This window comes from Vulpes lagopus, chromosome 2 (genome assembly GCF_018345385.1).
Source record: "Vulpes lagopus strain Blue_001 chromosome 2, ASM1834538v1, whole genome shotgun sequence".
Taxonomy (NCBI): domain Eukaryota; kingdom Metazoa; phylum Chordata; class Mammalia; order Carnivora; family Canidae; genus Vulpes; species Vulpes lagopus.
The window spans coordinates 160,344,737-160,359,272 of record NC_054825.1 but is presented as its reverse complement, the minus strand read 5'-3'; the positions used below and the strand labels follow the sequence as shown (position 1 = coordinate 160,359,272).

At 41.2% G+C, this 14,536-nt stretch overlaps 2 protein-coding genes across 2 annotated transcripts; one reads left to right on the top strand and one right to left on the bottom strand.

Moving 5' to 3' along the window:
* Nucleotides 1-1,752: 1,752 nt before the first annotated feature.
* Nucleotides 1,753-14,235, top strand: ZIM2 (zinc finger imprinted 2). Its single transcript, XM_041734035.1, has 5 exons — nt 1,753-2,131; nt 4,012-4,115; nt 7,093-7,219; nt 10,479-10,571; nt 13,253-14,235. Exons 1-5 carry the CDS (start codon nt 1,753-1,755, stop codon nt 14,233-14,235), a joined length of 1,686 nt encoding a protein of 561 aa, XP_041589969.1.
* LOC121484473 (ATP synthase subunit f, mitochondrial-like) lies at nt 5,319-5,704 on the bottom strand. Its single transcript, XM_041743789.1, has one exon. The coding sequence runs from the start codon at nt 5,694-5,696 to the stop codon at nt 5,430-5,432; it is 267 nt and encodes an 88-aa protein (XP_041599723.1). The 5' UTR covers nt 5,697-5,704; the 3' UTR covers nt 5,319-5,429.
* Nucleotides 14,236-14,536: the final 301 nt, after the last annotated feature.

Here is a 14,536-nt window from a genome sequence, read left to right as displayed (position 1 = left end):
TGTGTCTCTGCCTCTCTCTATTGTCTATCATGAATAAATAAATAAATTTTTTAAAAAATGTTAAAATTCTACAAAGACTAAAGAGAAGATGTGGCATAGATAGAATTTTTTTAAAGCAAGTAGGACAAGGAATATATTTCATTTTTAAAAAGTTTTTTTTTTTTTTTTTATTCATGAGAGACATAGAGAGAGAGGCGTAGATATAGGCAGAAGGAGAAGCAGGTTCCATACAGGAAGCCTGATGTGGAACTCGATCCCGGGACTCCAGGATCATGCCCTGAACCAAAGGCAGACACTCGACTGCTGGGCCATCCAGGTGTCCCAGGAATATCCTTCATTTATATATAGTCTTTACCAATCAGCACCAGACACACCCTAGTGGAAAGAAGGTAAAGAATAGGTGTAATTTATAAAGGGCCAGTTAAGTCTGAATAAAAAGGTAAGCTTCATTATTAATTTAAAGAAATGCAAAATTAAAAAGTGAAAAGATATTTTTCATCTAGTAACAGATTTTGAGGAATGATAATGTTCTTGTTAGGCAGAATTAGCTACATAATTGTGGGACCTAATGCAAAATGAAATATGAGGCCCCTTGTTTAAAATATGAAAAATCTCAAGATAGCAATGGCAGAACATTAAACGAAGCTTGAGGCCTTTCTTAGCATAGGGCCTTGTATGACTACATTGGTTGCATGCCAATGAAGCTGGCCTATTGGCTTGCAAGATGGCTATGTAATCTTATGTATTGAGATTGGAAGAGAAAATTAGTAGAAGCCTTCCTTGTATGAATGTACTATTCTACCATGGTTCTTTCTCCCCTCAAACACTATTGTCTGATTCTTTTCAATTAGAACGTTCTGGAGGATGTGTACTGATAGCTCATGGTGGTTTTTTTTCTTAATATATTTTTTTATTTTTATTTATGATAGTCATAGAGAGAGAGAGAGAGAGGCAGAGACACAGAGGGAGAAGCAGGCTCCATGCACCGGGAGCCCGACGTGGGACTCGATCCTGAGTCTCCAGGATTGCACCTGGGCCAAAGGCAGGTGCTAAACCGCTGCACCACCCAGGGATCCCCAACTCATGGTGGTTTTAATTTCTATTTCTGTAATGCAGTTGAGCCCCATTTCATGTCGGCCATTTAGCTATGTTTTGTGCAATACCTGATCAGATCTTTTAACTTTTTTCTCTTGTTAATATGACTCTTTCTTCCTGATTTGTAGGAATTCTTTAAATATTTTGCATATGAATCCAGTCCTTTGTAGGACACATGTTTTATAAGGCTCTTTACTTACTTTGTATAATGCAAAACCATTTTAACTCATTTTTTTTAAAGTGAAATTCTTCTGCGGTTCATCAAATTAATTCAGTGTATTTTATTTGGGGTTCAAGTCTCTTTTCCCTTCAGTGCTATTTTTGAAATATTTCAAGCCTGTGCCTGTGGATTTTCCAGACCTGGGGATGGGACTGAGATAGCATCTTATCTGGAGATGTGCAAATTTCTGTGAATGTGTATTTAGGCATTTGTGTGAAATTAAGTAATTCCTTTTGCTTCAAATCACCTCCACCCCATTGTTCAGTCCTAACTGTGTAGTCCATATGTAAGTCTCTCTATGTAATTTCTACAGGTCCTGGGTTTCTATATCTTTTTTTCATATGCTACAACTCTACCCACCATCTTCCACAACAGTGTGTTCTAGAGCAGCCTGCCTTTTAGAGTACCTCTATCCTGTGAAGGGCCAATCTGCAAAGATGCTGCACGTGACAGGCGTTTTGGAGATCTTGAAGAATCCCCAGCTCTTCCATCTACGTGCTCAAGAAGAGAATCCAGAAGCCATCTCCTTAAGAAATCCAGAGTCTCTGAAAGTTTCTCATCAGAAGTTTAGGCATTTTCAGTATCTTTCAGTGACTGGGCCTCACCAAGCTGTGAGCCAAATCCAGGAGCTCTGCCGTCAATGGCTGCAGCCAGAGACCCACACCGAGGAGCAGATGATGGAGCAGCTGGTGTTGGAACAGTTTCTGAACACCCTACCAGAGGAGCTTCAGACCTGGGTGAGGTCAAAACAGCCTAAGAACAGCATGGAGGCAGGAACCCTGGTGGCCAATTTGATACAAGCATGTGGAGAGAAAGGTGAGAGAGAGAAAGGAAGCAACTAACCATTTCCATTAATTGAACATCCTCTGGATGCAATAGGAGATGAATAAAAATTTGTCAAATGACTAAATAAAAGAATGAATTTTTTTAACCTTTTTAAAAAAATTTTATTTATTTATGATAGTCACAGAGAGAGAGAGAGAGAGAGAGGCAGAGACATAGGCAGAGGAAGAAGCAGGCTCCATGCACCGGGAGCCCAACGTGGGATTCGATCCCGGGTCTCCAGGATCACGCCCTGGGCCAAAGGCAGGCGCTAAACCGCTGCACCACCCAGGGATCCCTAAAAGAATGAATTTTATAATCCATTCTAATCTGCCTTATATAAGAAGAAAGAAATTTGGGGTTTGGCTTTTGCCTTTAATATTTACTATTTCTCTGAGAGTACCTCTTCTCTCCAGCTTTGCTCCTTCCTGTTCTATTTCTTAATCAGCCTAAACTTTAGTGTCAACATGAAATAAAACAACACAGCCCAAAAAAGGAGGGCATAAAGTGTGGGAGATATGAGACCTGGAAATTTAACCTCTACAAAAATTTGACCTCTTGGAAACTCAAGTTATTAGCTTGGGCTAAAGGTATTTTAATAATAGAAGAAAGATATTTACTCCTCCTAGTCCTTTGAATAAAAGTGATACTAACTAAAAACAAAGGGTTGTTTAGGGGTATTTTATAGAGAGATGGACAGAAAGAGGGATAGACAGAGTCAGGCAAGGGGACAAAAAAATATGAATATGAGACCACAGTTACCTCTGGAGAGAAGGCTGGGGGTGGACAGGAAAAAGCACATGGGTGGATGTAAATTATTGGGAATTTTCTAGATTGGGGGTTGGGTAGTGAATTCACATTTCTTAATTATACTTAAACATATAAATGAATAAATTTAAAGTAAATAGGGTCATACATGATTTAATATGGATATTATGAATTAAGGATTATTATTAATCCAATTCTGTGCACCTGCATTTCTTAAAAGGATTTTGAAGATGCTAATAGTGAACATGTTGAATATATTCATTGTTCTAGGCATTTTATAAATACTAATTTATTTCATTTTCTTAATAGCTCTTGAAATAGGTGTTACACTTATTCTATAGATGAGGACACAGACACACAAGGAAGTTGAGGAACTTGCCCGTGACCCCATGATTAGTAATTGTCAGAGTCAGGATTCAGACCTGGGCACGTGGCTCCAGCATCTATACTCTGATCCTGGTGTTCTACTGTCTCAGGTGGACATAGGGGACATTGTACCAGAAGTTAAAAACTTGGCCAAAGGCCCTGGGCTATTGATGGAGCTGGAATTTGGGGGAAAGGAAAGAGAGCTCCGTAGGATATGAGAATGAAACAACAGATTAATGAAAGGTGCACTTGGGAAGACTACGGGCAGGGAAGGGCTTCAAGGTTCAGGTTTCTGTAGGGAATGTAGCCATCTTGTAGGTCAGTGAATGACAAAGATGGAGGAAAAGCTTTAAGAGCAGCCCCTTTTAAAAATGCTTGTGTGCTTTATATATGTAATGTTTAATCCTTACAAGATCCCTTAGAAGTATAGCTATTATTTCTATTGTACAATTGAGAAACTGAGGTTCCCTGGTGATTACAAGCAGACATAAAGAAGGAACTTCCACTTTATTTGGAAGGCAGTGGGGAGCTATTGAGGAGTTTTGAGCTGGGGAATGCCCAGAGCTCTTGTTTGGAACTTGCTATACTGAGGAGAAAAGATGTCTATGGCTTTTCTCTTATAGGAAGTCCAGGACGGCTGCTGTCTTCCACGACAGGAAGGATGGTGTGGGTGGCTTTCTATGTCTCTGGGTACTGCCAGATGGGACTCAGTTCCATGGTCATTCCTTTGTCTCTTGCAGGTTTCTCTCCTCAAGACTTTGTACTTGCAGAAGAGAGGAACAGCAAAGAACAGCAAAAGGAGGACACAGAGATGTCTGACAGTCCTGTATCTACGGGATCCCAGGTAAGTCAAGCTTTCTTCTGATTTGGTTCTCCAATATGGGGATCTCACTTTCCCTATCAAATTAAACCACATTCTCATTTTCTTTAAGTCTTTATATAAATATCACTTAACCTTTCCCTGGCTACCCTATTTAAAATCCTTTTCTGACTCTTTATGTCCCCTTTCTCTGCTTTATTTTTCTCTCTTGGACTTAGACCATCCCACATACCACACACTTAACATTTTCCCTTTTTTTCTATCTCGAATTGTTTTGTTTTGTTTTAGTATTCCATTTTACACCCAGTGTTGGCTCATGCAAAACAATCCTTATGTGGTTTGCACTGTTATCCTCCTTTTTATATGTGAAACAATTGGCAGCTATTATAGGCACATGATACTGTTATGAGGTTTTTTTATTTTTTTCAAAAATGTTCTCCTTAACGTTCTTGTTAAATCATTTTTTAAAAAAGATTTATTTATTTACTTTAGAGGGGGAGAGGAGGAGGAGAGGGAGACAGAATCCTGAGCAGACTCCACACTGAGTGCAGAGCCTGACACAGGGTTTGACCTCACGACCCTGAGATCATAACCCAAGCTGAAACCAAGAGTCAGATGCTTAACTGATTGCACCATCCAGATGCCCCTTAAATCATATTTTGAAACCTAAGAGATAATGAAATTAATATGCTACATTTCCTTTAGAACCAGAAAAAACCTCATGGAGGTTGGCAATTAGAAGAAATTGTCTAAAATGACTTCTTGAGGAGGAGATAAGGAAAAAAGTTTGAGAAACACTGTTGTAAAAGACTTGCTCCTGAGAATAGCCCTGTGTCCTTACAGTGTCCATCAACGGGAAGCTATGACTTAGCTTCAGCTGGTCGGTGCCATGTGAGAATGTGGGTCCAGGACTCTAGATCTTCTGATTTCTGATTTTAAAACTCCAGTTAATAATAGTAAATCTATAAATTTTTTGTGCTTGGCAGTTAATACGAATTTTAAATACAATAATAAAATAAACCCATAATAAAAGCCAAATAAACCCTCTGTAGGAGCTAGGCAGCCAATGTATGACTTCTAGTTTAAATGAGTTGTCCATTGATCTGCATAATGTTTTCCTGAAAACATAGAAGATGTATATTAATAAAATATATATCAAATTCTTATGTAGTCTTCTAGTATCTGCTTTTTATTTTTTTATTTATTTTTTATTTATTTTTCAAGTACCAGTCAACTTTTATTGGATATTAATTGTGAATTAAGCAATGGAAGGATTCAAGGATGCCAGGCAAAAGTCATGGTCAGGAATGTCAAATGTGCTTCCACACTGGGCCCTCTTCAGTGGTACTTGCGTAGCCGTTCATGTTTGAGCTCCTTGTAAGAACAACAGTAGTTGAAAAGCACATAAGCAGCCAGCACCATAGAAATCCCAGCAACGCCCCCTTTCTTCACATTGATATACTTGTTGTAATACCGGTAGTAACCTCTTTGAAATGCTCCAGCAATGCCCTTAGGGGTGAAATCCCGCATCAGTATACAGCCTGGCAGCTCTCCTAGTTTCACCTCCATGAGCTTCTTTTCCTTCACTGGTATGGGCGACGCCATCTTGGAGTCCTGGGTGTCCCTAGTATCTGCTTTTTAAATTCAACCTTCAGGATACCTGGGTGGCACAGTCGGTTGAGTGTCCAACTCTTGGTTTCAGCTCGGGTCATGATCTCGGGTCATGATCTGGGGCTTTTTGGGGTCATGGGGGTCATGGGGCTCATGTTGGGCTTTTTTCTCACTGTGGAGTCACCTTACGTTTCTGCTCCTCCCACACAGGGTACGTGTGCATGCTTGCTGAGTGTGCTCCCTCTGCCTTTCAAACAAATAAATCTAAAAATTAATTAACCATAGGTTACCAAGATTATTGTAACTATAGTTAATTGGTTTACATTTCTGGACTATTATTCCTTTATGTGACTATACTGTAATATATTTACTCTCAATGGACATTTGGATTGTTTCCAGGTTTTGGATGTTACAAACAACATTGTTAATAATATAAACATCAGGGGCACCTGGGTGGCTTAGTTGATTAAACATCCGGCTCTTGATTTTGGTTCAGGTCATGGTCTCAGGGTTGTGAGATAAGCCCCACATCAGGCTCCACAGCAGATGTGTGGCCTGCTTAAGATTCGCTCTCTCTCCCCTCCTCCACTTCACATATGTTTATGTGCTTTCACCCTCCCTCTCTCTCTCTCTCTCTCTCTCTCTCTCTTTCTCTCTAGCTAAAAAAAAAAAAAAAAAGAATGTAAATGTCTTCAAGTACACACAAGCAAAAATATACCTAGGAATGTAATTTCTGGGTTGACAGTGGTTTACCAATTTACATTTCCCTTAGCATCTAATAAGAAATCCCATAGGTCCACATTCTGGACAACATTTGGTATTGCCAGACTTACTGATACTTTTTAAAATTTTTGTCAGTTGAATAAATATAAATCGTTCTTTGTCATGTTGATTTGCATGTCTCTGTTTATTAATAAGATTGAATATCTCTTTTTATTAATAAGATGGAAAATTTCTTTATGAGCTCTTTGGGTTTTACAGATGAGTCACTGAGACTTAACCTACCCACACTCACAAAGATTGCAAGAACCAGAGTGAGGACTTAAATCTAACTCTCTCTGATTCCTGAGGCTGAGGCTGCTTAGCTTTAATGATGCACATTCATTATTTCCTTATAAAGTGGCTTAAAAGAATCTTTTGCCTCTTATCCAAATGTGTAGTAATTAGCAGCAGAACTCTCAGAAATATTCCCCTTCTTACTGTAAGACAAAGAAAGGTACAGTACTAGGTCCCTGTACCCTCTGGATTAAAACACTTGGATAAGAAGCTTTCTGCCAGTTTGAATGCTTTATGTTCAGTCCTCTCTCACCCCCCTCATGAAGGAGGATCCTTCACCCTCCTTGGGATAATTTCTGGATTTTGATAATTTGAAGTGTTTCTGGTATTTTAGGATTTGGTGACTTTCAAGGATGTGGTTGTGGACTTCAGCCCAGAGGAGTTAACCTACCTTAGTGCTGCTCAGAGGAACCTCTACCGGGAGGTGATGCTAGAGAATTATAGGAACCTGGTCTTCTTAGGTAAGGCTGCCTTCTCCATGAAACTTGGTTCTTCCCACTAGGGAGTGGTTCTCAACTCTTCTGTTGTCACATCAGGAATGTCAGTAATAGTGGTTCACCATACCAGTGAATATCAACCCAAATCAGAGGCAATATTTTAATATCAAATTCAGTTACTTAGGGGCACCTACATGGCTCAGTGGTTGAGTGTCTGCCTTTGGCTCAGGTCATGATCCCAGGGTCCTGGGATCAAGTCCTGCATTGGGCTCCCCACAGGGAACCTGCTTCTCCCTCTGCCTATGTCTCTGCCTCTCTCGGTGTCTCTCATGAATAAATAAATAAAATCTTTTAAAAAGAATTAAAAATTCAGTTACTCATAATAGAGCTAACACTGAATATGTAAGCTAACACTTAATATGTATCAGGCATTAGTCTGAGCACTGTACATGTCCTAATTCTTTAAATTGTTGCACTAGTCCTATGAGGGGGAGGTATATTTCCTGTTACTTTTATTATAATGCCATTTTACAAGCAGAGTCATGGGAAAGTTAAGTTACTATTCTAAAACCACCCAGCTACAAAGTGGCAAGTTGGGAGTTGACCCTAAGTGATTCAGCTCTAGAATCTGCTCCCTTAAATTGACTGTACTGCCAGACAAGGGTGGGCTTCATCAGGTCTTGGCATAGTAGAAGACTCCTAGTGATGCTTTTTGAATGGGTGAAGGAATTGATTAAAATTTCAGGACCTCCACTGTCTTCTACTAGACTTAAAGTTTAAGAGCCAGTCTCTCTTCACATCCAGAGGTAAGATTGTTTACCTCTTGCCACAAACTAAATATTTTTTGTTACTGGTGCCAGGATCCTCATTTCAGTGGCTTTTTGGGGGGCCTGAAATCTCCTGACACATGCAACCAAACAATTCCAATGGCAGCACGCTGGTGCTCTAGTTCTTGTGATGTCAGAGACCTGTATGGGGAGATAGAAGTGCCCTACCTCAAACCTGGCACAAGGGTGTATAATTGAGGGGCACCTGAGTGGTGCAGTAGGTCACGGGTCTGACTCTTGGTTTTGGCTCAGGTCATGGTCTCAAGGTCCTGGGATTGAGCCCCGCATCAGACTCTATGCTCAGTGCAGAGTCCACATGAGATTTTCTCTCCTTTTCCCTCTGCCCCGCCAGCTCATGCATGCATGCTCTCCCCGCTCCTGGATGAATGAATGAATGAATAAATAAATATTTTTAAAAAGAGTGTGTCATTTGAACTGGTACTTCTATTGGTCACAAAGAAGGCAATGGGGAGTGCCTTTTCCAATATAACTCTTCTCTCAGTTACCACATTTATGACTTAAATAGAGGGAATAAATCAATTTTACCTTTTTTGCCCTCATGCAGTGATGTGGAGGCATTTCTGTCTTCTTGTGGGGCATTGGCTTCTTGTATCACTGTTGTTTTTGGGTTAATAGAGATCTTACATGTCACTCAGGATTCTATCTTCCCAGGTGTGGAATGAGTACAGTGGGTTATACAGAAGTTTATTTTAGGTAGTATCTCTCATTGGCCTTATGTTTTAGTAAAGAGAGCAGACCTCAAGCTCTGAGCTGTAGATAGGCAACCAAAACTAGGTAGTGCGCAATAAAATTAATTTCAGTTGAATTTATTGCTGTATCATCTTCAGAGCTGTTTTCTTTTTTGTAATTGGCATCAGTTTCTGTTTTTAAAGTTGATAAAAAGCTGCCATTTAAATAAGTGTAGTTTTGTTAAAAGAGATAATCTAAATAAAAGTATCAAATACTAAATGTTACTATGAGTGGCACATAGATAGCCCCAGAATGTGAGGGTCATTAATAAGTTTGTCCATGAAATTGTCAGTGTGCCAGGTTTTGGTATAGGTGTTGGGGTTACACAAGGGATGAGGATTCCTGTTTTGGTGGGTATTACTAATTCTAATAGGGTGAGACATATAATAAATAAGGAAATAATGAGGTGGTGTCTTAGCTTGTTCAGTCTGTTATAACAATACCACACAGTGAGCGGCTTCTAAACAACATATTTATTTCTCATAGTTCAGGAGTCTGGAAGTCCAAGATCAGGGTGCCAGCACCGCCAAGTGAGGGCTTTCTTCTAGGTCACAGGCTTCTTATTGTCTCCTCACTAGGCTGAAAGGGCTAGAGACTCTCCCTGAATCCTTTTTTTTTTAATAAGGGCACTAATCCCATTCATGAGGGTGCCATTCTCATGACCTAAGCACCTCTCAGAGGCCGACTTAATAACATCACAGTGGGCATTAGGATTTTTAATAGGTGAATTTTGGGGGATACAAACATACAAACATTTGCAGAACACCATGGCAGGTGGTCTGCAAATGACTGAAGTTTGGAAAACAGAACTAGGGGAGAGGGAGTAGGAGCATTTTCAGACAAAGAGAATGAAGGTATTATAGGAGGAAAAGAACCGCATGTTGTTTACATTTTGAGCAGCTATGACATCAGATCCCCCATGCTGAAGTAGAGACCCCAGCACACTGTCCTGTTTTTTACTCCAGAGCAGTTTTTCTTTCTTTCTTTTTTTTAATTTTTATTTATTTATGATAGTCATACACACACACAGAGAGAGAGAGGCAGAGACATAGGCAGAGGGAGAAGCAGGCTCCTTGCACTGGGAGCCCGACGTGGGACTCGATCCCGGGTCTCCAGGATCGCGCCCTGGGCCAAAGGCAGGCGCTAAACTGCTGCGCCACCCAGGGTTCCCCAGAGCAGTTTTTCAACCTTGGCACAACTGACATTTCGGCAGATCATTCCTTCTGTGGGGAAATGTCCTGGGCATTGCAGGCTGTTTAACGACATCCTCGGCCTCTGTACTAGATCAGATATCCATAGCCTTCCTTCCTCTCCCTGAATTTATGATGATCAAAAATGTCTCCATTTGGGCCCAAAGCATTAGAAACAGGCTTCACTTTTCTTTTTTTCTTTTCTTTTCTTTTCTTTCTTTTTTTTTAAAAAAGATTTTATTTATTTATTCATGACAGAGAGAGAGAGAGAGAGAGGCAGAGACAGAAGCAGGCTCCACGCCGGGAGCCCAACACAGGACTTGATCCCGGGACTCCAGGACGGCGCCCTGGGCCAAAGGCAGGCGCCAAACCGCTGAGCCACCCAGGGATCCCCTTCACTTTTCTTTTGTGTGAATTTGCATCTTCCTTATTATCTCAGAGTCTTTAGAGCCTTGGCTGGGAGTTCCTGTGGATGCAGGGCAGAACCCCCAAGTTATAAGTCTCCTTCTTCAACAGGGTACCAGTTCTCTAAGCCCGACATTATCTCACAGCTGGAAAAGGAAGAGTCACATGTGAGGGAGGAAGACATCAATACAGACAAATGTCAAGGTGAGTAGTGAGGGGGAGGCCCATGGAGACGAATCATAGGAAGACACCCCCAGTCACTCGGGATTGTCTGTTCAGGCAAGGGAGAGACAGGGCTGATCGACGCTTTCATCTCAGGGCTCACAAGGCTTCACCACTGAGTGTGCACCTACAACTACTTTCATCTTCTTTTCCTGCAGTCTGAGTGACTCTCCTGCCTAGTTCCAGGGAGGCCCATTTCCCTTTCCTCTGGTATTTCAACTCCTGTGCTTATTCAGACCTTTAGCCTTGCAGCTAGAAATCCTAGGTTTTTCCTCTTTAACTAAGACAAAAACCCTTGGTGTGATACCACTCTTCTTTCCACTTGCTTTCCTTTTGCCAGCTCTTGAGACTTGTTGACACCCAGAGACTCCCTTTCTCTTCCGTCCTTAACCCCCACAATCTGGTTTCCATCCCCCTACATCTGCCAATACACACACACACACACACACACACACACAGTCTCTCACTGCCACACTGTGCTACAGCCCCCAGAAGTTCCCTACCAATATCCTTATGGCTCAAGGACAAGAACCTTCCAAACTTTACCCTTCTCCAAACTCTGTGACTACAGTATGATAACATTTGCCATCTTTATGAAATCCTTTCCTTCTCTGAATTGGGTCACTATGTGTATCAGCCAGGATCATTGTTGCCTTTCAGGTCCTATTAACAGAAAACCACATGCAAACTGGGATAAGCCATAGGAGGATTGTATTCGCTTATGATACTACTCATTTAGGCTTCATGGATGGCTGGATTTAGGGGCTCAAAGATGTTATCAGGGCCTACTTTAATTTTTTCTTTTCACGCTGCCAACAAATCCTAGGTGTCCTTTCTTGTTCCCATCCAAGGGCGGGGAGGTGGGGAGAGAGCGTATGCAAACAAGCAGGTATGTTCAAGAAGCATTGTCAAGAGCGAGGACACTTCTTCCCTAGAAGCCCTTGACACACTTCACCTCATTTTTTCAGTGTTCATTTGGGTCATATCCCATCCCCGAACCAGTAATTGTGCCCAGTTTAATGCCAATCAGGACAGCTCTCTCTGCCTTTTCCTGTGTGGGCAGAGAAGTGGATGTCCAAACAAAATTCAAGGACATACGGAGGGGACTCCTCTATTCGCCTCTCTGTTGTTTTCATTGTCTTCTTTAATCTAGTTCATGCACTCTTTGACTCATTCAGTCATTCCACAGATACTTACTGAGCCTTTGTAGTGGGCCAGCCCTGTCCTAGATTCTGTGGATACAGTAACAAGTCAGACAAAATCCTTTCCTTCACAGAGCTTGCATTCTAATGGGGGTGATAGTTGATACACAAACAAATAATAGAGTCTGAGTATAAAGCAGACAGTGATAAATGGGAGGCTGCTTAAGACAGGATAGTCAGGGACACCTGACTCAGCAGATGGCTGAGCAGTTGAGCATCTGCCTTTGGCTCAGGGTATGATCCCGGAGTCCTGGGATTGAATCCTTTATCAGGCTTCCTGCATGGAGGCTGCTTCTCCCTCTGCCTATGTCTCTGCCCCCCACCCCTGGCCCTGTGTCTCTCATGAATGCATAAATAAAATCTTTTTTTTTAAAAAAAAAGGATAGTCAGATGGAGGGGGAACCATGTTGAAATCTTGAGGAAGAGTGTTGCAGGCAGGGGGAGTAGCAAATACAGAGGCCCCAAGTCTGGAATGTGCTTGGGTGTTCCAGAAAAAGGAGGAAAAGCAATATGGCCTGAGTCAAGTGAAGGGGGATAGGAGATGATGTTGAGGAGATAGACATAGGCCAGCTCACATAGGAATATGTTAAAGAATGTGGATTTCATTACAAGTGAGATGTGAAAAAAGTATTAGAGGGTTTTGAGCCAGGAATGAGGTAGTATTACTGACTCCTTAGAACTGTGCTATCTGATGTGGTAGTCATTAGACACACATAGTTGAATTTACACTAATTAAAATTACATAAATTTAAATTCAGTCATACCAGCCACATTTCAAGTGTTCATTACCTCCATGTCGCTAGTGGCTATGTATCAGGTGACAAAAAATATACATTATTGACCTCATTGTAGGACATTCCACTGGGCAGCACTGTTTTTGAAAGATGTCTCTGGCCGTTTATGGAAAGTGGGCTTTAGGAAGACCAGCAGAGAAACCAGCTGGGAGCCTGCTATTGCAGACTAAAGCTGATGGAGGCTGGTGCTGTGATTGTAGGGTACAGGTTTGAGGTATTCTCTATGAGGAGAACTGGCAGAACAGCTGTCTCTTAGTCTTCCACGTTTGTCTTCTCTTCAAAGACCACTTCCTTTAAAGATCTAATCCGCTGTGATGGGTCCAGTTATCCCTTTCCTGACGATTTCCTAAGCTGTATTCTGGCTCTACTGTTTCATCTGTACTTTGCTCACACAACCTTTTGCTCAGATACTTTGTATCTTCCAGGACATTATGTTCATCTTTGTCTCTTGTCCATTTCTTTCCCACACAGAGAGTTGCCTTTGTAAAACACAAAGTTTTAACTACTTCTAGTCTCTAAAGAAAATCCAAACTTTTAGCAAAACATTTAGATCTCTCCCAATCTGCATAAGATCTTTTCTGTTATTTTGGGTCTCTTTCTTCTGTTTCTGCTATAATGATATGTCTCTGTCAAGAAAGAATAGAAGGAACTTTAACATTTCTTTTAGATTGGGAGAAAAGACCTGAAACCAAAGATCTAACTCCAGAGCAAAGCCTGCCTATGGAAAAGTCATCCTTGGGGGTAGGAATGGAGGATCTGAAGGTAGATAACTTCTGCAGTGTCAACATAGGAGAGTATTCTCCTGATGATCCATCAGATTTGTACCAGGACAACCAGAAGAAACTTTTGAGTCTTGTAATAATGAGTAAGCCCAAGACCCTCGCTCAAGAAAGAAGCCACGACAGTGATGATTTTGAGAGAAGCTCAGATCTTACTAAACAATCAGAAGGGTCTCCAGTAAAGGATCCCCAGGAATGTACTACTCCTGAAATTTGCACTAGTCCCCAGCTGGCAGATGATGAGCCTTTCCACCAAGAGAACAGATGTAGATTTTGTGAAAGAACTTTTATTACCCAAACAGCTTGTGAGAGACATGAGCAGATCCATACTGGGAAGAAACCCTTTGAATGTAAACGATGTGGAGAAGCCTTCTACCTCATGCCACACCTCACCAGACATCAGAGGACTCATTCCAATGAGAAGTCCTCTGGATGCAATGAAGGTGGAAAGTCTTTCATTCAGCATACAAATACCTCTGGCCATGTAAGAATTCATAGTCAGGAAGACTACTATGAATGTTTCCAGTGTGGCAGAGCCTTTATTCAGGATGTACATCTTTTTCAACACCTCCAAGCCCATGAAGCAGCAAAAGCCCTTCCACCTGGGTTGCCCCGCATTAAGACATATTTAATTCGCTATCAGCGGAAACATGACTATGTTGGAGAGAAAGCCTGTCAGTGTTGTGACTGTGGCAAAGCCTTCAGTCGGAGTTCACATCTCATTCAACACTATCGCATCCATGCTCAAGAGAGGCCTTACCAGTGTCAGCTGTGTGGGAAATGTTTCAGCCGACCCTCATACCTCACTCAGCATTATCAACTCCATTCTCAAGAGAAACCTGATGGGGCAATTATTACTGAAAACCTCTAACCAGAGAACATTCTCAACATCTTTGGCAGTTGGACTACAAATAGGCAATCTGTTCCCAAGTTTTTTTAGAAGTGTTTAATATGGTGTCTTTGCCACATGGGATGTGTCAACACAGAGCCATGTTAAAAAGATTTTCAAGGTGTGCTAATATTGATTCATCCACAAAGCTGATATAATTGGTAATGTATTACATTGTACTTCATAATTTACAAAATATTGTCATGTACTTTTTTTATTTGATCTTTTAAGGAATGTTGCAGTGTACCTAGTGAGCATATTTATTCTATTTTTACAGGTAAAG